This window comes from Plasmodium falciparum, assembly GCF_000002765.6.
Source record: "Plasmodium falciparum 3D7 genome assembly, chromosome: 4".
NCBI lineage: Eukaryota > Apicomplexa > Aconoidasida > Haemosporida > Plasmodiidae > Plasmodium > Plasmodium falciparum.
This window is the reverse complement of record NC_004318.2, coordinates 235,001-260,316: the sequence shown is the minus strand read 5'-3', so window position 1 is coordinate 260,316 and position 25,316 is coordinate 235,001. Positions and strand designations below refer to the sequence as shown.

At 18.8% G+C, this 25,316-nt stretch overlaps 4 protein-coding genes across 4 annotated transcripts in view; 3 read left to right on the top strand and 1 right to left on the bottom strand.

Annotated features, from left to right (window-relative positions):
- Positions 1 to 169: 169 nt before the first annotated feature.
- On the bottom strand, positions 170 to 12,586 carry PF3D7_0404600 (conserved Plasmodium membrane protein, unknown function; the record flags this gene model as incomplete). The annotated part of the gene is made up of 1 exon (XM_001351322.2): positions 170 to 12,586. The coding sequence occupies one exon, from the start codon at positions 12,584 to 12,586 to the stop codon at positions 170 to 172; it is 12,417 nt and encodes a 4,138-aa protein (XP_001351358.2).
- A 5,383-nt stretch (positions 12,587 to 17,969) lies between these two features.
- Positions 17,970 to 19,406, top strand: PF3D7_0404500 (6-cysteine protein P52; the record flags this gene model as incomplete). Its single annotated transcript, XM_001351321.1, has 1 exon — positions 17,970 to 19,406. The coding sequence occupies one exon, from the start codon at positions 17,970 to 17,972 to the stop codon at positions 19,404 to 19,406; it is 1,437 nt and encodes a 478-aa protein (XP_001351357.1).
- A 1,411-nt stretch (positions 19,407 to 20,817) lies between these two features.
- Positions 20,818 to 21,957, top strand: PF3D7_0404400 (6-cysteine protein P36; the record flags this gene model as incomplete). The annotated part of the gene is made up of 1 exon (XM_001351320.2): positions 20,818 to 21,957. The coding sequence occupies one exon, from the start codon at positions 20,818 to 20,820 to the stop codon at positions 21,955 to 21,957; it is 1,140 nt and encodes a 379-aa protein (XP_001351356.2).
- A 1,346-nt stretch (positions 21,958 to 23,303) lies between these two features.
- Positions 23,304 to 25,316, top strand: part of PF3D7_0404300 (conserved Plasmodium protein, unknown function) — a gene marked incomplete at both ends in the record, with an annotated part of 3,000 nt that continues 987 nt past the window's right edge. The window contains 6 exons of the mRNA XM_024473345.1: positions 23,304 to 23,306; positions 23,420 to 23,475; positions 23,703 to 23,736; positions 23,868 to 23,916; positions 24,033 to 25,191; positions 25,278 to 25,316. The exon at positions 25,278 to 25,316 is cut by the window's right edge and continues 28 nt beyond it. Of these exons, the coding sequence (XP_024328887.1) occupies positions 23,304 to 23,306; positions 23,420 to 23,475; positions 23,703 to 23,736; positions 23,868 to 23,916; positions 24,033 to 25,191; positions 25,278 to 25,316 (1,340 nt within the window). The remainder of the gene's footprint in view (positions 23,307 to 23,419; positions 23,476 to 23,702; positions 23,737 to 23,867; positions 23,917 to 24,032; positions 25,192 to 25,277) is intronic.

Below are 25,316 nucleotides of genomic sequence, written 5' to 3'. Positions count from 1 at the left end.
AAAAAAAAAAAAAAAATATATATATATATATATATATATAATAACATTATTTATTTATAAACGCATGATTATATACTACAAAATGATTATATATATATATATATATATATATATGTGTGTGTGTACATATTTGTACATATATTTAAACATATGTATTTTTTATTTTATTTTATTTTTTATTTATTATCCCTTTTAAAGAATGCCTTATTTCTTCATGTAGCTGCATAAATAGATTCAAAAATATTGAGTTTTTATTACTACTTAATAAATTTTTGTACACCTTATGATACTTATCCAGATGATGGTATAAGAAAATTCTAAATTGTAAGACTTCTTCATCATGTATATTAAAATTTTTTTCTTTATTTAAATGATCACATATATTATTATCATAATAATTGTTGTCCATATGGTTTACACAATTTTGACGTTCTTTCTTTATATTATCATTTGAACAATTATCCACATTATTAATATTATACATATTATCAATATTTTTATTGTTTATGTTGATTTTATTTTGTATATTATCACCATGTTGGTATTGTTTTTCCTTTTTCTTGTTATAAAAAGAATAATATATAATGTGATTATTAAAAATGTGATTCATGTTATATATATGTATATCATTGTTAATATTAAAAATGTGTGTATATTTTTTAAAGGCCTCATAACAATTAATTTTGTGTGTATTATTATTTCCAATTTGTACGTCTGTATTAATATTAGCATGTATATAGGATCTATATATACATATATATAATAATTCGCAAATATTAATTTTTAAGGTGCATTTATATTTATGTTCTGTTTTTTTGCTCATGCTAATATAGTTGTTGTTGTATGCTTTGTTATTATTTTGAAGGTTACTATTAATACCTGTGTTATCATTCACACTACCATTTGTATTTATGTTATTGTTTGTATTTGCATTTGTGTTTATGTTTGTATTTATGTTTGTATTTGTATTTGTGTTTATGTTTGTATTTGTGTTCATTTCATTATGTATACCCTGAGTATTTGGAATTACCAAGCCGTCATTTATTACATGTTCATCAAAAAACGACATATTTATTAAAATTGCTTCCCACATATCTTTTAATTTATTCTTTTGAATATTATAATATAAAGGTATATGTATTAAAGCTAACGAGGATAATATTTTTATTTTATATACACTGGTGTTTCTTAAGGTATATATTAAATTATCTAATATTTTATTGTGTAAATTATAAAAATTGTATGAAAAGAAAAAAGAAAAATTATTATATATTAATTTTAAAGCATATAAAACATTCCATGTTATTTTATTCTTTATATGTTCTTTTATGATTGATAATAAATATAAGATAATCTTTTTATCAACATTATTATTATTATTATGATCATCATAATTATTATTATCCTCACCATCTACATCATCATTATTATTATTATTATTATTATTTTTATTTTCGGATGTATATTTATATATATCAGAATGAAATACATCAATCATTTCGATAATTATAGGATTAGGATGTATTTCATATTCCTTTAATTCTGAATAAGATTCAAAAAATATATGTTTTCCATTTATATCATGTTGTAATATATTATTATTTTTTCTTTTTTCTTTTTCTTCACCTTCATAAAAATTAGACTCTTCAAATTTATATTCATATTTTACATATACATTTAAAAATAAATGATACAATTTATAATATTTCTTTTTTTCATTCAAAAAAAAACCTACAGATAATAAATTATGTGAATTCATATTATTATTTTTCTCCTCTTCAACATTATTATCATAATCATATAAATCCAACCCATAAGTAGGATTTATTTTGTTATTTATATTTATCATGCTTCTTTTATTTGTGTGTATATTCTCTTCATTCTCCACATTTATTTCTTTTCTCTTCTCAGAAGACAAGCATAATATATTGTGTTCCTTCCCTTCACTACTAATTTTTTCTTTTTCTTCACATCTTATACTAATCGAACTATTACAATTATTATTAAAATTATTATTATTATTAAAATTATTATTATTATTAAAATTATTATTATTATTAAAATTATTATTATTTTTATCATTATTATTATGATTATCCGTATGATCAACTGATGTTTCCATCTCTATAGGATCCTTCTTCCTTTGAGCTACGAAAAAATTAGACATATCAATATTGTGAATTACATTATTTAAATATAAATAATATTTTATCATAAATGTTGATGGCAAAGTATTTATAGAATTAAATAAAAAAAAATTGATGTTTTTACATATGAAAGCTATATATCTTATAATACAACATATTGCTCTATCCTTTTCTGTGTTCTTTTTTTCTTTTATGATTAATAATAAGATGTATATGTATTCAATGTATGAAATTAGGAAAATATTCTTTGATGAAAATTCTTCGGAAGAAAACATTTTTGCCAAGTTATTATTTGAATAGAATGTTAGATCGTTTTGTTCTTGCATTTCACTTATCACATTATTATTATTATTATTAATAATATCGTTTTCGTCATTTTTATGGTTCTTATTTTTTCCCTCATCTTCACTACACGATACAATATTATTATTATTATTATTCTTTATATTATTTTTCTTCATATTATTGTTTATGTTTGTTTGTGTGTGATCCATATTTTGCACACATTCAACCTTCTTGCTTCCAAGATTTAGTATGTCGTAAAATTTAAGTTCATTAATATTTGTAGATATGTCTAGATCATTAATAAACTCTATAAATTTGTTAATATCTTGATTATTTTGTTTGCCGGAATAATTACTATAATACGAAAATGTTTTAATATTCTTATGAGTAAAATAAAAAGGTACATAGGAGCTAGCTATTTCACATATACAATTGTAAGTATAATATTTTAAATCTACAAAAGAGTCATTATAAAAATTTATTATGTGTAAAATAATATAGATATATATATAATATAATTCAAATAATTTCTCTTCATTTTTCTGTTTTTCTAAATAATACAACTCTAAATATTTATCACAACAATTATTATTATTATTACTATTATTATTATTGTTGTTGTTGTTGTTGTTGTTGTTTCTATTTATACTTTTATATTGTGAATAGTCGGATATGGACACATTTTCGTTATCATAATAAAGAGAAACATTGTTTACACTGTTTTCTAATTCTATATTATTATCTCTTTTGATTGTGTTACACATTTGGTTAGTATAATATAAATTTGTAGTATCTATATTTTGTACATTTTGTACATCTTTATTTTCTTTATTTTCTTTATTCTCTTTTGTAACCTGTTTTGTGTTTGTTGACACCTTCCTTAATGAATATAAATCAAAAAGGTTATTATTAATTTTTGTATGTAGAAGAACGTCATTTTTATCATCTATATTATTATTGACTTGTTCGTAATTATTAATATACAACTTTTTGATCATATCTTTATATTTATTATCATAATCAAAAGAATGTTTTTCTTCCAAATGAATATGTGTATTTTTCTTTTCTATCTCTTTGTTTTGAACATTTTCATTGTTATCACTCAAATTATTGTTAAAAATATTCTTCTGTTCTAAAACGATATTTACGTTACCATTTTGTTTTTGGTCTATATGATTATTGTTATTATAATCATCATTTTGTATGTCATAATTATTATTAGCTGTGTGTATATTATTATAATATATATTTGTAGAGTTCATATATAACATATTAATTTTTTTTTCATAATTCTGTATAAACTTTTTATTAAATGTAAAAATATATTTAATTATATATTTACTCAAAGCAGTGATCATATTACATTTAATAGTATGAACACAAGAAGAAACTATATTTGTTAATTTTTGTATATCATGAATTGTTAATATTTTAAAACCTTCATATGTTAGTTGAGATATACATATTATAGTATTTAAAAATATATGTTTCACTTTACTTCTTTTATTAATTACATGATCATGTATTTTATTTATATTATATATATGTATTAATATATATTTTTTAAATAAATTAATTACATCTTTTTCTACAGTACGTATAAACATATATTTTTTCTGTTCATCATTGTAATCGTTTCTGTATGAAGGTATATGATCATATTCTCCATTCGGCAGATTTTTATTATTTATATTGTTCTTTTCATTTGTTTTGTTAACCTTATTTCCTTTTTGTTTTGTTTTTACATCGTTGTTTTTTTTGTTCATCGATATATTTTCATCATCTTTTAGACAATCTTTTTTATCACACTTTTTACGGTTAATTCTTTTTTCAGATTTATTTTTATTAATTTTTTTTTTTTTTTTTTCGCAAGATGATGAAAATGATATATCTGATAATGTGTCTTCTATATTTCTTATGGAATGAGAAGAGCTGCATGTGCTTCCATCTGATTTGCTTTTATCCCATTGGTTTATTATATCTGGGTTCTCCTCTTGATTTACATTACAATATGGATTATTATTATTATTATTATTATTATTTTCTTCAAGGGGTTGGGGTGTGTGTTGATGAGGATCATTTGTTTTATTTTGAGAAGAGGGCGTTTGTAAATTATGCTTCAAACTTTTTACATCACTATGATTATTATTATTATTACTACAATCACTATAATTATTATTATTATTACTATCACTATTATTACTATCCGAGTTATTATTTTGTGTGTCCTTTTTATTTTTCCTTTCATTTATTTTTTTATTTTTTTTTTTCTTGTTGCTGCTGTTATTTTTCTTCTTCTCCTTTGTTGGTTCCATATTTTCATACACGTCATAACGTTCTGTATTCATATCCGATTTTGTCATAGGATGCTTATTATAATCTTGGTTATTAATATTTACGTGTTCATCTATATTATATGTTGATAGATTATCATTTGTATTATTATCATGGGTATCATAGTAAGAATTTATAAATGTAAATATGTCAATAATAATTTTTATGGATATAATTTTTATATTAATATTGTCTGTTTGTAAGAAATATTCTAATAAATCTTTTACATCTTTCCAACAATGCATATAACAGAATAAATAATACTTTAATGTTTTTTGAAAAACTAAAAATATATTTTTAAATATCTGTACATCATATGGTATAGAATTATTTTTATCGAAAGTATGTATATTATTTCGATCTACATTATCGGTTTGTATATATGATAATATATAATTATCATATAATTCGTTGTAAAAATTAAGTGGTTGTTTTTTCGTTTCATTTTTTATATTACTACTACTATTATTATTATTACTACTATTATTATTATTACTACTATTATTATTTTCTTTATTTTGTACATGTTCTACATTTTTAAACAAATTTTCGTCTTCCAAAAATTTTTCATCCATCATATTTTTATCATTCATATAATTTATATTCTTCTGAGTAGTAGGTCCAAGGTTGTTGCTAACTTGTGGAATGTCAAAGGGGAGTTTATTTAATATATCATTGTTTAATATATCATTGTTTAATATATCATTGTTTAATATATCATTGTTTAATATATCCTTATTTAATATATCATTGTTTAATATATCATTATTCGGTACATCGCTTAACATAGTATCTGTGGTTTTTATAGGTTGGAAAAATATTTTGTATAAAAATATCAACATAAAATAAATAAGTTGAGCAAAGGATATATTATACACATAATGTTGTTTAATTTGTGGACACTGAATAATGTGTTCATTCAAATATTCATTTACATTTTTACCATAAATATTAGAACATAAGAAATGAAATACATCTTCGTTATATTCACATAACAAGATAGAAAATATATTAATAATAACAGTAATTGTACATATATATTTTGAATTTTTCGAATATTCATTTGAATAAAGAATATTTATTAAAAGTTCGTATGATTCTTTACTAGAAAATTGATTTCTATCTAGATGATCGATATTTTTATATAAAAAATTAACATCATAAAAGGAATTATTACTATTGCCATTATTATTATTATTATTTATATTATTTATACCATTCATATCATTCATATGATTTATATTATCTTGTGTATTCATTTTCATTGTTTTATTTTTTTTTTTCAAGTCCTTTTCCATCTTCAATATGTCTAATAATTCCTCTTTATTATTATTACCTAATATATTATAACAATCACAGGATATATATTCTAACGATTTTAATTTATTTTTATTTTTTCTTCCCTCCGTTTTGTTTATTTGTTCATTATATAAATTAAAATTAGCATTATTATTTGTATCATTATTTGTATCATTATTTGTATTCATATTTTCCATATCCCCATTTTTTATATAATAAGAATTTTTTTTTTTATATTCATCATTACTATTAGTTTGCTCTCCTCTTTTCATATCAACATAATTATAAGAGATATCATTATTTATTTTTACCATATTTGTTTTTTCGTCTATGCAATAATTTGTCTTGATATTATTATTCTCGTCATCTGATGTATCATCCATATGCTTTTCATCCACATGATCACTATCATCAGAAAACTTAAAATTTTTTAAATAATTATTTAGGGAGATGAAAATACGTTCATCGTCTTCTATAGAATCTAAATTATGAAACTCGTTTTCATTTATGTTATTTGATGTTGAATGTTTATTCTTATTATATTTATCGTTCATATGTTTTTTTTTATTCTTTTCATTTATAAAAAAATCAAGTTCATTAATGTTATCATCATTATAAAGAAAAGGATCCATATGAAACTCGTCATTTATTGTAAAATAGTTTTGCACAGAATTTTTATTGTTATAATAATTCTCTGTACTACTACCACAACCGTTGTTTGTATCACAACCTTTGTTTGTATCACAACCTTTGTTTGTGTCACCATTTTTGTTTGTGTCACCATTTTTGTTTGTGTCACCATTTTTGTTTGTGTCACCATTTTCGTTTGTGTCACCATTTTCGTTTGTGTCACCATTTTTGTTTGTGTCACCATTTTTGTTTGTGTCACCATTTTCGTTTGTGTCACCATTTTCGTTTGTGTCACCATTTTTGTTTGTGTCACCATTTTCGTTTGCGTGAATTTTCTTTTTCCTTTTATTATGAAGCATTTTATGTATACAAGAATAGAATACATCACCATGATTAAAATAAATAACATATTTTAGCAAATAAAAAAAGAATATTTTCATAATTATAGATAATATATCTTTATACTTTGTCATAGATATGGATTGAGCTACTCTTAAAAAGAAGCGATAGATATTTAGTCTATCTATAGACGAGTGTAAACCGTTTTTATTATTTTCTAGGTATGTCATAATAATAAGTTTGGTTAAATTAGAAATGATAAAAATTATATTTGATTCGGTCATATTCATTTTACAATTATTATTATTATTATTTACATTATTATTTACATTATTATTTATATTATTTATATCGCATATGACATTTGAAAAAAAATATATATGATCTTTTTTTTTAGAATTTAAAAGTAACATATTGTTATAAATATTATAATTATCATAAGAAATGATATTTCCATTTTGATCATCTTGTGAATTTAGTGCAAAATTTTTGGAACCACAACCATTAATATTGTTATTATTGTTCATGTTATTTGTTAAATGTTGAGATATGATAGATGTATTCATATTGTTTCTTATATTTTTTTCTGCGGCGTCCATTTCTATAGATATCGAATTAAAAATATTTTCATCATACATCATTTTAATAGACGAATCATTATTATGTGCATTTGTAATATCTTCAAAATATGAATTATTATTTTGTGTGACACGTCGGTTGTTATACATAGGAGATAGTATATTATATGTACCTTCCAAAAGGATACTTTTATTATTATTATCATTATTATTATTATTATCATTATTATTATTATTATCATTATTATTATTATTATCATTATTATTGTAATTTTTATTCTTGTTCATAATAACATTTGTTGCTCTTATCGTTGCCGTTGTTGTATTATTAATCTGTTCTGTGCTAGGATAATTTGTTGTGCATTTTTTATTAGCTTCATCGTTTATAGTATTATCCTTAGGATCGATATTTTCCATTACTTCAAATTTTTCATTTTTGTCTTTTTTTAACATAAATATGTATTTTATTTGTTTACATTCAAATAGATATTTTAAACATAGTATAGCATTAGTCCTTATTTTTTGATTCTTATCATAGTAAATTATATACATATATATAGGAATATACTTATGTATAGGTTCATTATAATAATATAATACTTTATTCCAATCATTTATATATACATGTGAAAACATTTTAATTAAATTATGTATAGAATATAATAAATTTATCTTTATAGAAAGTATTAATTCATCTTCCAGTTTTCTTTTATAAACATAATTATCTTGTGTACCTAGTAAAATATTTGAATCCTTTTTTTCTTTATACGTATTATTATTATTATTATTATTATCATCATCATTTTCATATATATTATTATTAATATATTTTATATTCCCTATATTATGTGAATCACTATATTTATTTTCTTCATATAAAAATGCAATATTTTTATCTTTATCGTTGTATGTACTTATATTATTTTCATACATCCATGTCATATCTTCATCTAAATCGTCATCTGCATTTACATCGTGATTTACATGGTTATTTACATCGTGATTTTTTTTTTTTTTTTTTTTATTCTTTTTTTCACACGATAAAATATCTGCACATTTGGAAAATACATGTAAATCATTTGGATTATTCTCTGCGATATTATAATAAAATGAATGGTTATAATAATGTATGGAGGATTTATTATTATAACCACCATTATTATCTTCATTATGTTCATTATTATCATATTTGTTGTAATAATAAAAGTCCTTATCAAAATCGTAATTACTATGCTTTTGTTCAATGGTCCCATTATTATTCTTTTCTTCGTGCACTTTTTCGTAGGTACTAGTACGACTATCCATATGATCGAGTATAACCATTTCTTCAGTAGTATGCGTTTGGATATAATTTAATTTTACTAGATGCTGAAAATAATTTATAAATAAGAAAGGCTTTAAAGATTCATATAAAGGGTATGCAATGATTTCTTCCTTCTTTTTATTTCTAGATATAACTCTAATTTTTGAATACTGAGATATGGTTTCATTAAATATATTTATAAAAGAGAGTATTATTCCAAGAGATGTAATATTTTTATTTTCTTCTTCATTTTTCATAGGATATATAAAATACAATTTAAAATATTCATATAATTTTTCAAAAAGCAATTTATAAAAATATAATAAAAAGAACCATGTTTTATCCGTTACTATTATAGGTTTGGTTAATATTAATTTAAACGTACAATACATACATGTTTTTATAATATAAAATATATATATACCTAATGGAAGTAATAATAATAGATTTCTTGTAACAACACATATATTATATATAATGGAAGAATTATATTTACATACATAATAAGAATTTATCATACTAAGGATAACTTCATAAAATTTATTTAAATTATATAAAAAATCATTATAATTTTTGGTTCGTAATTTTAATAAATATATATTTATTTCATTCATTTTCTTTTTCTTGTAACTATCGATATTTAAAAATATATCATTATAAACTTTGTTACTATAAAAACGAATGTTTTGAAGTATTGAAACCATTAATTTGTTTGTATCCTCATGATAATTACAAAGTGTATTCTGGTTTAAACTCATGTTTATTTTTTCGCATGCATTTCTATTATTATAATTGGATACATTATGTGTAACGGCTGATTCGTTCCAGCTACTACAAAGGTTGTTATAATTATTATTTTGATTATTATGGTAATTATTATGGTAATTATTGTGATAATTATTGTGATAATTATTATGGTAAATGTTATTATTATTATTATTATTATTATTATTATTATTATTATTGTTGTTGTTGTTGTTGGTGGTGGTGGTGGTGGTGGTGGTGGTTATCACATTATTTTTATTGTTGGTGTTATTTTTATTTTTATTTCTATTATTCAAGTTCATTTTTTTCACCATTTTGTTTCCCACATTATCAAACTTGTCAGACGTTCCACTTGTTGAATGTATTATATTTAATATATTGTCATTGTATACATTATATGATTTATGAGAATAATCCAAATTACCTTCTGGAAATTTTTCATGTATAAGATTTGTACTTTTATTACTTTTACTAGGTACATGATGTGTAGCATACATTTCTTCTTGGTTCACAATGTAATTATTATTATTATTATTATTATTATGGTGATTGTTTATACATATAATATCATTAGATTTGTTATCCGAATTTATATACATATCTTCTGTTCTTATATATATATCCTTATTAAAATATTTATTTTCTTTTGTCATATTATCGTTCTGACTACTATTCGGCTTTTCAAATAATATAACTTTATTATTAATAATATAATTTTGATCTTCATTCTTGCTTATCCTATCAAAATATGTTCCTGTTCTTGATCGATCCAAATTAATTATGTTTGACGTATTATATGTTACATTTGTTTCATCTTCATTTAATATATTATTATTTACATATGTGTTGATATGTGTGATCATATGTGTATTCATATGTGTGATCATATGTGTATTCATATCTGTGTTTATATTAATCTTATTCATATTTAATATATTCTCCTTATTACTAACAAAAGAATTATTATTATTATTATTATTATTATTATCTTTTACATTAAATATTTTTTTATTTGTATTCAGCTCAACAGAATTATTATAGGTATTTTGTTTAGAAAAAGCTTTATTATTAATATGTATTTTATTTTCTTGACCATCAATATATGAATTAAATGCGGCTTGTGCATATTTTTGCTGTGAAACGTTTATTTCTTTTTCTTTCATATGAGTGTTTTGATTTTTCAAAGAGGATATGGGACTATTAAAAAGATTGGAATAATAATTATTTATATTATTAATGTTATTCGTGTTATTCATAAATTTCATTTTATTCGTATTATTCACATTATTTATGTTATTATTACCCCCGTTTATCATTTTATTATTTATGTCTCTCTCAAAATCGTCGTTATAGCTACTCCTAGATTTATTATTAACCACATCCTTAAAAATAGAAGAACCCATATTACTCATAAAGGATATACAGAATTTATTATCATACCCATTTGAATTTTCCGTACTTATATGATCTACATTTTTATTATATAAATTGGTTGGTTGTTCAACATTTACATATTTTTTATTATTTCTAAATATGTTTTTATTTTTTTCATCCAATAAATAATTGTTGTCTCCAAGATTATTGTAATTATTAAAGAGTATATTATTAGTTTTCTTTATGTTATTACAAATTTTTTCAGCTTGTTTAGTTTGATGATTACTATGTGTAATATTAATATCATCATCATTATCATATTGTTGGCAATTATTAAAAAAATTATGTACATAATTATTTTTTTCATTGTTATAGGAACCTTTCATATTATTATTATTATTATTATTATTTGGTAAATTATATTTGTCTACTTTCTCAAGATATATATCATTTTCTTTCTTATTCGTTTCAAGTATTTTCATTTGATGTTGAAATATTTTATTATTCATGATAGTATTATTATTTTGTTCATCTTCTATATGATTACTCAATATATTTATTTTATTATGTGTATCCTTATCCTGATATAAAGAAAGATGATCAAAGTTTATTATATCGTATATGGAATTATATGATTTAAGTAAGTCAGGAATTATAGATATATATTCCATATTTTCATTATATCTAGCTAAATGGTTATTATTATATTCTCTTTTGTTATTATTTAAAACATTGACATTGTTTTCTAAAGAATACACATTATTATTATAAATATTATTATTACTATTGTTATTATTACTACTACTATTAATATTATTACTACTATTAATATTATTCATATTATTCATATTATTCATATTATTATTATTGGAGTAATTATTTTTTCCTCTTATCCATTTTAATTCGTCATTATTCAATAATAATAAATAATTTTTATTTATTTTATTATACACATTATTATCTTGTTCATTCATATTCACATTTTCATTTTTTGTACATGTTGTAATATTATTAAAGGTGTTGTTAAATTCTACAGAATCTAAATATTTACTTGTATTATTATTATTATTATTATTATACATATTATATGTATTACTACTATTATAATCATTATGATGTATATTATTATTTTCTAAGCCTTTGTTATAATTTGATGATACATATTTCATATCTTCATTAATATATTCTGTATTTTTTCTTTGTAATTGTTTTAAAACATTCTTGTCTATTTCATTTTGATTAATATAATTTGATAAAACATTATTTTTATTTATAATTACATTTTTGTTTTCGTATAATGTATCGTATGGCTTGTCACCCACATAAATGTTACTTGATTTATTATTTTTCATTTCATTACTACTTTTTATGTTATCCTTTACTTTTATATTATCAATATTTTTTTCATAGTCCTTTCTCATATGATAATATATCCTGTCCTCCAGAAAGTTATTTTCTTGTTCTATCTTTTTTATATTGTTGTATATATGTTCTTTTATTTTGTTCTTAATTTCGTCTTCTTCCTTTTTCATTTTTTAATTATAAGTTCACCAAAGGTAACGTACACAAACATATATATATATTTATATAATATATATTATGCAGACAAATAAAAAAAAAATTAATCATAAAACAAAAAGAAAGACATATAATTAAATGGTATGTAGAAATATATACATATATATATATATATATATATATATATATATATATATATATATGTATGCTTAATTTATATATACATAAACATATAAACATATAAATGTCTTATTTCTTTTACTCTTTCTACAAAGTAATATATGTGTATGTAATACAAGTTATTATAAAAAAAAAAAAAAAAAAAAGAAAAAAAAAAAAATTAAAATAAAAAAATATTAAAATAAAAAAATATTAAAATAAAAAAAAATTAAAATAGAAAAATATTAAAATAAAAAAAAAAAAAAAATTTAAATATATTTCAATATATATATTTATTTATTTATTTTTTTATTGTTGAACATCATAAAGTGGTGTTATATAAAATTAAAAGCATATCATGGTTAAATATATACATATATTAAATATTACACAATAATAATTATTATAAATGCATATCATTTTACTATATTTAAAAATGTTATATAATATGATACTTATAAATTTATTAATTGTAAAATAAACTGGATAATGTATAGAGACAAATTAAAAAATAAGCTGTTTGTATTATAAATGTGGTGGTATATTATAAATATATACATATATACATACATACATATATACATACATACATACATACATACATATATATATATTTATTTTAAGAATAATTAATAAATATATGTAAAATGTAATTTCTATTATGAATCTTTTTAAATTCATATAACTATAAAATATTAAGAAATAAAAACACAAACTTATAAATAATATGAACCTAAAATGTTTTAATAATAAATTTTGTGTCTGCTTATATATTTAATATGCCATTTTTTTTTTAATTTGAAATAAAATAAAAAAAAATATCAACATATACATATATATATATATATATATATATATGAATATATGAATATATGAATATATGAATATATGAATATATGAATATATTTTATATATATAATAAAACATTAAAATAATAATTTTTTTATATTATAAAAGATATTAAACAAATAAAACATAAGAAGGCTATTTTAGTCTACACATTTTGTTATATTTTTTTTTATACATTTTGTAAAGAAATATATAAATATATAAATATATACATATAAATATATACATATAAATATATATATATATATATATATATATATATATATATATATATGTTGTTACGTTTTTTCTATTATATTTTACTTTGAAAATAATTTTTGAACGTGTAAAAAAAAAAATAATAAAAAAAAAATAAAACAAATTTATAAAAAACAATGTGTACTCATATATCATTAAAAAAAATATTAAAGTTCAATAGATGAATACAATATATTTAAAAAAAAAAAAAAAAAAAAAAAAAAAATCAATAAGGATAAAAAATGTATTATGAATAGAATTTAATTTGTTGTGTAATTAAAAACAAAGATATTCTATATATATATATATATATATATATACATAATAACTCCTGTACTTAAAAATGTATATATTATATATATATATATTTATATAGATACATAATACATACACATATACTCATATCTACACATTTATATTATCATATAAATTATTATAAAATTATTTTTGTATTATAATATTTATACACACATAATTTTGATAAATACAAAATAAAAAAATACATAATTTTTTTTTTTCTATTTAATGTATTATATATAAATATAAATAAATATATATAAATATAAATATATATATATATATATATATTTATTTTTTATATTTATATATTTATATGTTTACATATTGACATATTTATTATTCTCTTTTTTTTTTTTTTTTATTTTTTTTTTTTGTATTCTTTTTATTACTGTGTACTTGATTATATATATATATATAAATATATGAATATAATATATAGGAATTGAGATAAATATATACATACATATATATATATATATGCAAATTCTCATATAAAATAAATATAAAGAATATTTTTTTATATATATGCATATTATAAATAATACATAAAAGAATAAATAAAAAATTATAAATGTTCTATTTAGAATAAAAAAAAAATCATAATATTCTTATTATTTTATTATTTTTATTATTTTATTTTTGCAATATTTAATAATTTTATATATTATTATATATATATATATATATGTATGATATCATAATATTATTACATATCATATTATTATTTTGTTCTTATTTATTTCTGTTTTATAATTGTATCGATCTACATAGCATAGAATAAAAAAAAATAATATATAATTAAACAAAAAAAATTAAAAGCAACCTTTTTTTTTCTTGTGGTCTTAGGCATGAATATTTGTAGTTTTTTTTTTTATTTTTATTTTTTAATATTTTGATATAAGTATTTTCTATTTAATAGTTAAAAAAAAGAATTAATTAAATAATAAAAAAAAAGGAAGAAAAATATATGAAAAAAAAACTAGATAAAGCACCGAAATGAAAAGATAATAAAAAAAATGTAAATATATATATATATATATAATATATATAGTTTTATATATATATATATATATATATAATTTAAATAAAAGAAATAATAACATATAAATGTATCAAAAAAAAAAAATATATAATATATATGTATATTCTTTTATTATATAAATACACATATTTATATTTTGTATATATATATATATATATATATATATATATATATTATATATATTATAAACATATGTATCCATAAATTATTTCTACAAAAAAATAATAAAATATAATATGTATATATATATATATTATATTATATTATATATATGTGTAGAATTAATATATAAATTTTATATATACATATATTTATATGTATATTATGTATTCATATAATATATATATATACATACACTTTTTCTCATGAGAAAAAAAAAAAAAAAAAAAAAAAAAATATAAATATATAATAATATAATAATAATTCGTCATATAAATATTTTTATCACGTTATTATTATTTTTTTTTTTTAAATATTATTAAAAAAAAGAAAATTAGAAAAAATGAAAGGAAAACGAAATAATAGTTTAAAACTTGTATTTTTTTTTTTATTCACTATATTGAAATATTTTCATGTACATGTATTCATAGTTAATGTAATTTTTAATTGTAGCATGCAGTATTTTTAAATATTATATATATAAATTATTTCCTGTTTTATTATTTTCTTAATGGATAAATATATATATAAATAAATATATATATATATATATAACAAAAGAATATATGTAAATATATTTTTCTTTTTTTTATGTTTTATGTGTTTTTATATATTTTCCTATCTATATATTTTTTTCATATATATAATTCCTATGTATTTCAAAGAAAAAAAAAAAAAAAAAAAAATATATATATATATTATAATATATATCATATTTTATTTTATATATATATATTATATATTTTTATATATTTATATAAATTTCTAAATAAGTATTTTTTTTAGCCTTCTATGAATTTTATATATATATAAAACACAAATCCTAAATATTATATATTTTTTTCATAATAATTATATATATATATATATATATATATATAATATATATTACATATATATTTATATATAATAAAATATATATATATGTAATGGTAAAGAAGCATTTAAAAAAAAAAAAAAAAAATTACTAATAATCTTTATGTGGTTTTTTTTTAATTTTCATGTAGCAAAAAAAAAAAAATATACCAACATTCTTATAATATATTATATATATATATATATATATATATATATATTATATATTTATAATGTTATACACTATATTAAAAAATCCTCACCATTATTATTTATTAACATTATTTTATATAAAAATATAAAAAGGTGTAATTCATTTTATTAATACATACGAAAATATATTTTTTTTTTATCCACATTATAAAAATATTATAATATTTTTATTACAAGAGGAACATATAATATATGTTTTACTTATAGCATTTTTTTTCATTTTTATATTGTATTTTATAAATTATCTTTTTTATATTATTTATTCCTTTATAATGTAGTATTTACATTTCACAAAATATAAACCACACAATATATATATATATATATATATATATAAATATATATTAATATATATATATATATATTTTCTAAGTGCGATAGCATATGTATTAATATGTTACATATAAATATTATGTATCTTTTTTTTTCCCTTTTAAATATAATAACAAAAATAAATTGCTCAAATTCTACATATATATATTATATATTATATACAATCTTAAAATTTTGATAGCTTTCCTTTTTCATTTTTTCAACACATATTTTATGTGAACTATAAATGTAAATACATAAATATATATGTATTTAGATTTATATTGAATACTGCTACTTTATAAAATTTAAATATCTTTTTGATGTATTGTTGTTATTTTATATTAAGTTTTCTTTAAAATGATCATATTTTGAAGGTTAGATTATAAGAGGGAAATTCCTTGAATTTTCCCTTAAACCTATTTGAAGCTTTATACAAAATAAAAAAAATAAAAAATAAAAAAATACACATATATATATATTTATATATATATAATTTTAGCTGGTCAAACCTGTTTTGAATAAGTTTTACAACCTGCAAAATCTAAATTGGTATATTTCTTATATTTTTTTATTTTTAATGATATACTGGATGATTTTTTATATGGTCTATATTTACGAAGAAAAAAAAAAAAAAAAAAAAAAAAAAAAAAATTATTAAGTTGATTTTTAAGTATGCAGATTAACATATGTACATATATATATATATATATATATATATATATATATATATATGTATATGTTTTATTTTATTGTACCTTTTTATTTATATTTACATTTTTTTTAAATATTTACATTTTTTTAAATATTTACATTTTTTTAAATATTTACATTTTTTTAAATATTTACATTTTTCATTGCATGCAATATTTAAAATATTAGGTGAAAAAAAAAAAAAAAAAAAAAGCTATTTTTTTATTTATGTATTAAAAATGGATCTCTATAAATGCATGAGGGTTAATTTTAAAGGGTCTAAAGAAAAGAAAATAATAACAATAAAACAAAAAAAAAAATAATATACATACATATATATATATATTAATTTATATATATGTTACATTTTCGTGTTTCCTTTGATTTTTTTTCAATATAAAAAGTGTTATTAAAATGGGAAAATAAACATGTCACTGCATATAAATTTAAATGAACATATATATAAACAATGAACTTAATATTGTTACCGTTTCTTTCTTTTTTTTTTGTTGTTTTTTTTTTTTAATTTTAAATATTTAATACGTAATATATATTAATATATATATATATATATATATATGTATGTATTGGTGCTTATTCATATGTGTTACCATTTTACAATGAAGAGAAAAAAGTTGTTTGTATATTTTATTTTTTTGTCATTTATTATTAATTTTAATTTTAATATTAATATCAATTTTGTGTGTAGCAATGTGATTCAAGATGTTATAAGCATTGGTAATGTAGACATCTGTGTAGTGAATGTAAATTCAGATGAAGCTCAAGAATGCATATTGAATAATGAATTTGGGAAGTTGTTATTATTTGTGTGTAATATGAATGATGCTTTTAGTACTACGGCAAAAACTCACCCAGAAAATTGCCCTTCTAGAGCCTTTGTTAATCAAAGTAATCCAACCGAAAATTCCCCCGAGGTTGATACTTATAGTATTTATCCGAATTTATTTGGTACGAACGAAAACAGATTAAATGACACATATAGTTTATATAGTACTCCTTATTCAAATATGGATATTGATTTTAGTTGCTTGTGTTACGGAGATAAACAAGACAAAGTAAAACATATAATGAGAATAAATATAAAAAAAACAAGGAAAAAAATTAAGGGTTGTGATTTTGGTGATAATATACCTTCCAAAAGGGATCTAACTAATAGTTTAAGTTTGAATGAACGATCTAGTTGTATTATTCATGCTTATTCAAATGATGTATTGGGCATAAATTGTTTTAAAAAAGAAATTAATAATTCTTATAATAATAATTTAGAATTAAATCCTAGTAATTGTTTTCATGATGTTTATTTTGGAGCTGATCTTATATTAAATTCTAAAAATGTAATACCTAATTCTAGAGTTATCCCTGACCCTTCATCAGATGTCAAATTATCTAGAAATCATTCTTTTTCTTCCTATTTAATATTACCGAATAATTTAACTGAAAATATTAAAATTAGCTGTACATGTAAACGAGATGAATTCGTTGGTACCATGATCATTTACACAAAAAATATTAACAGCTTAATGTTTGATAATAATAATAATAATAATGATGAAGAACAGATTTTTCAAAATAAATATATGAAAAAAAAAGAATATAAAAAGGATGAAGGAAATGAATATGATAAAAAAATGAATACAGATGATAATTATATAAATAATGAGGAACATCATAATAACAATCAATATAATAATTATGAAAATAAAATTAATAATGTAAATTATAATTATGATGATATTTCCAAATATATAAATGAACATTATAAAAATTATGACCATGAAAAAAATTCTAAAAATAGTTATAAAACTAATACAAATATTCACGATCAATATGATACATATCATTATAATAATAAATATGATTTACATTCTGATAGAACAAGAATACGAACAAGAACATTCTGGCAAAATCTTTTTGGATTATCTTCTTCTAAATATATATTATTTAATAATTTCTTAATATTATTCATATTTTTAATATATATATATTCAACATAATAACTTAATATATTAATATATATTTAATATATTTATTTTTTTTTTTTTGTTTTATATTTATCCATATTTTAATATTATGATGTATATATAAATATATATATAAAATATATATATATAAATGAAATATGGTTTTATAAAAATGAACATTTTTTTTTTTTTTTTTTTTTTTTTTTTTTTTTTTTTTGTCAGTGTATCCCAAATGATATATATACACATATGTATAAATAAAAAAAATATATTTATATATAATATGATGAATTTTTTTGTTTTTATTTTTTAATCATTCATTTTTTTTTCTTTATTTTTTTTTTTTTTTTTGTTGTATTTTAATATAATTAAAACTATAAAATCTTTAGTAATTTTTCTTTATACTTAAAAAAAAGAAATATATATATATATATATATATATTGATTTATTTATTTATTCATGGATATTTTAGATTTGTTCTGTATATTTGTGATAATTTCAGTAATAGTTGTTTTACACATTTAGTCAGAATTTAGAAAAATATTATTTCTTACAATTATTTAACATGTATAATAATTTTGCTTAACATATATTTTGGAAATTTATATTTTTTCTTTAAAGTATATGGAAATAAATAGTGGTTATAATTTAATTTTATTCTATATAAATTAATATATGAATAATATACATACTAAAAAAAAAAAAAATAAAATAATAAATAAAATGATATATGATACAAAAAGGAATATATTAAAATAAAGGGTGTATTATTTTTTTTTTTTATTTTACATGTGTAGCTATTTTTTTTTTTTTTTTTATGAACATGTACATGTAATATTTTATTTTTTCGTAAATGCATGAACATGTTCATAAAAAAAAAAAAAAAGGAAAATGGAAAGAGAAGAAAGAAAACTTATAAATTTTATAATTTAACGATAAAAATTTTTATATATTAAAAAGAGAAAAATATATATATGTACCCTTTTTTTAAAAAAAAAAGAAAGAAAAAAAAAGAAAAAAATTGGGGCTTGTTACACACTTAGTGTGAGTTCTACATGCCACTGCATGCTGATATAAAATAAATTAAAAAAAATAAAATTTTAAATAAAATAAAAAATCATTTTATCTTATTATTTAGGAGAGTATAGCAAAATGTTGCTTTTTCATATGACAAGAAAAAAGGAACTGTTGCAATGTATTATTAGAAAAAGATATACCAAAATGATAAATGTGAGTTTGATATGTACCAATAAGAAACAATAATTGGAATAGAGACTCTTCAAATGTTCAAAAAAAAAAATATATATATATATATATATATATCTTAATATATGTACACATATATATATATATATATATATTTTATTTTTTTTTATGATGAATGCTTGAAAAATACGTTAACTTTGCTACTCATCAACTTTTTAAGAACTGACATATTTTAATATGGCTTATAATATTTGGGAGGAATATATAATGGCCAATTTTCATAATGTGTATCCAGTTGTGACAAATTTATTTTTATTTATTGCCCTTTCGTACTCTTTTTGTATTTTTGTTTTTTTTTCATTTTTTTTCGTTAAGATGAGAAAGGTGATATATTTTTTTTTAATCATTTGTTTACACTCGAATGTGGGATGGCATCCTTTTTTTGTTTTTTTTTGTGGTGTGTCGGGATTATATGTAAAAGAATTACAAGTGGGAAATTATTACATATGTAATTTGAAGGATTATGCTAATGAAACATGCACAGTTAATTATGACTATAATAAGATGATAAAATTATTATGTCCAATTAATAAAAGTTATGAAGAGTATGATGATCGTTATTGTTTTAAATTTATAGGAATACGAGATCGTTTAGTTATAAATAATCAAGAAGAACCTATAATGGATACCCTTCCTGGTATTATAATAGAAAATTTAAATATGTTTGATAGATATAATGTGGGAATTTACATGCCATTCTATGTAAAGGAAGATATAACAATAGTATGTACATGTGAAAGTAGCAAAGACAGTGAAGCTATCACACCCTATCTTAAGATACATGTAAAAGCTAATAATAGTTTTAATAAGGAAGGAGAATTTATTAAAGGTTGTGATTATGGAAATAATAAAGGGAAACATCAATTTTTAACAAACACATTAAAACAAGAAGAAAATTTTCTTTGTGAAATAAATGCAAATCCAGGAGAAGTCGTAGGTATGAATTGTATAAATTTTGAAGAATATACTACTACTACTACTATTAATAATAAGAAGAAGAAGCATCAAAATAAAAATAATAAGAATAATTTCGATGTAATACAATTGAGGCCTCCACACTGTTTTTCTAATGTATCTATTTCTATGTCTTTTTTACGTGTTGTAACAATGAATGTAAATAATTTACTGCCTGAAGCAAAGTATTATCCTGAAGTTTATTCTTTTCCAAAAGATAAAAAATTTCAAAAATATAGTACTATTTCGTATTTATGGATTCCTGAGAATGTACCTCATGATATTTTATTTTATTGTCATTGTAATTTCCCACAAGGGAAGGGTATAGGTTTATTTAACATAAATAAAACTGTAGAAAGTTAGATGAGTATTTTTTTTTTTTTTTTTTTTCTTTATATATCATATTTTTTTAGTATCCCCTAAAAATAAATAAATAAATAAATAAATAATTATATATATATATATATATATTTATATATATGTAATATTTATTTTGTACTATTTGTAGTGTTTTATATATTTACTAAATATATATTACCATTTAATCATTATTTTATTTTGAAGCATATTTGATCATGTTTATAAATATTTTAATTTAATTTAATTTAATTTAATTTAATTTACTTTATTTTTTTTTTTTTTTTTATATTAATTAAACTTTTTTGAACAATGGATATGTCATTATTTTACTATCATTTTTATATTATAATTTATTTATTTTATTTTTCATCTTTCTGTATGAATTATAAATATTCACACAATATTTTTCATATGGCTACAATAAAAATAGAAACAACAAAAAAATATATTATGATATAAAAAAAAAAAAATATATATATATATATTATAAAATATGAAATATTTTTTTTTTATAAGAATGGATATTAAAAGTATAATATTTTATATATATATATATATAATATATATTGTATATACGTATAATATATATTATATATAGTAAGTATATATTTTTAAAATATAATAATTTTTTTGTCATATTTTAAAAAAAAAAAAAAAAAAAAGAACGATAGAGAAAGAGCACAAATTAATTTTTGGTAGTGAATTATATTTATTTTTATAAAAAAGAAAGAATAATGATATATATATATATATATATATATTCCTTTTTAGATAAACAAAAATGATAATAAAATTTTGTAATAAAAAAATAATAAAATAAAATAAATTAATAATAAGGAATATTAGAATACCTTTTGGTAATAATTAAAAATATAAGAGTAATATTTTAATACATTTGTAAAAAAGAAAAAAAGAAATAAAATAAAAAATATAAAATAAAAAATAAAAAAATAAAAATGTTTTAATGTTTGTATTAATGTAAAAATCGATTTTCCCTCCTTTTTTTTTTTTTTTTTTTTCTTTATCTTTTATTAATTAATTCCAAAATTTTATAATATATACAAGAAGGGAAATATTTTTAAATATTTGATATATACTTTTTTTGTATTTAATATAATATAATATATATATATATGTTTATGTACATATATATATATATATATATATAAGAGATATTATAAAGTTATACATGAGAATTTCAAAAATAATATTATATTATATATATATTTATATATATATATATTATTTCTTGTAATTTTTGTTTTTCTTGTTATTTTTTTTTAATGTTTATATTTATACATATTTTTGAACATATTCATGATTTATTCTTGATATAAAATAATAACAAAATGGTATAATAAAAGAATAGGCAAAAGGAATGTGTATATATATATATATATATATATATATATATATATGTATGTATATATATTTATATGTGTATCTATTTTTTTTTATTTTATAGAAAAGTGATGTATCAAAAACAAAGGAGACTGATTCAAAAATAGCGAATTCGAAAAAGTAAGTATATATAAACAAATTGGTCTTATTTAAAGAAAATATATATTATTAAGAATATATATATATATATATATATTTGTGTTGATTTATATTTAACAATTTATTATATGAATATTATTTCTTCCATATATTTGTATTGTAATAAAATCTTATATTTATGTATATGTTGATTTAATATATATATATATATATATTTAATGTACCAATTTATTATTTTTCATTTTTAGGCGTAACATAGAAAAAATCACCTCTCCAACAAAAGTAATAACAAATAAGAAAAGAAAAAGACAAATAAAAGAATATTAATAACTTAAATATTTTCATAACTTTTATATGTACATATTTGTTCATAGTGATCTTTTAAATACATTTTAATTTTTTATAATTTGTAGATACCGAAAACAGAACTTGATTCATTAAATCAAAATGAAAACACAATAGGTATAAAAAAAAAAAAAAAAAAAAAAAAAAAAAAAAAAAAAAAGCTAAACAAATGAATTTTACAAATATATATATATATATTCATTTATATTTATTTATTTATATATAATATATAGAAAATAAAAATGATTACACAAAAGATATAAGAACAACTCAGCACGATGCGATCATGCAAGAAGGAATAGAAAAGAATGAAGACAGTTGTAATATAATAATAAATGATAAAAATAAAATGAAAAAGAAAAAAAATGGAAAAGACAGAAAAAATAGTTTTGCTGAGGAAACAAAAAAAACAATTCAAAAGAAAAGCAATGTAAAGGAAAAAAAAAGAAAAAAAGAACTCAAAAAGAACAAAAAGGTAACGAGTGATGAAAATGTGAGAAATGCAGAAGATGAAGAGGAAGAGGAGGACGAAGATGAGGAGGAAGAGGAAGAAGACGAGGAAGAGGAAGAAGAAGAAGAAGACGAAGAAGAGGAAGATGAAGAGGATGAAGAAGAGGAAGATGAAGAGGATGAAGAAGAGGAAGATGAAGAGGATGAAGATGAGGAAGATGAAGAGGATGAAGATGAGGAAGATGAAGAGGATGAAGATGAGGAAGATGAAGAAGAAAATGATGATAACGGAAATGACGATGGCGAAGAAAATGATGATAATGAAAAGGATGATGATGACGAAGAAAAAGATGATGAAGAAGAAAATGATGATGACGAAGAAAATGATGATGACGAAAATGATGATGACGTAGAAAATGATGATAACGAAAATGATGATGACGAAGAAAATAATGATAACGAAAATGATGATGACGTAGAAAATGATGATGACGTAGAAAATGATGATGACGAAGAAAATGATGATGATGAAGAAAATGATGATGACGAAGAAAATGATGATGATGAAGAAAATGATGATGACGTAGAAAATGATGATGATGAAGAAAATGATGATGATGAAGAAAATGATGATGATGAAGAAAATGATGATGATGAAGAAAATGATGATGATGAAGAAAATGATGATAACGAAGAAAATGATGATAACGAAGAAAATGATGATAACGAAGAAAATGATGATAACGAAAATGATGATGATGAAGAAAATGATGATAATGACGATGTTAATGAAATTAATAGTGAGAAAAATAAAAAATCAGCTCGTAAATCTTTACATTTAAAAGAAACGCCAAAAGATGAAAATGAAGAAGAAGAAGAAAATTTAGATGAAGGAGAAAATGTGGATAAAGAAAAAAGTGTTGAAAATAAAAGTGAAAAGAGGTAATTTTAAATTATTAAAAGAGTAAGAACATATATAAATATAAATATATATATATATATATATATATTTTTTTTTTTTTTTTCAGCGATAACGAAAGTATTGCAAGTGATGCAAGCGATATAAA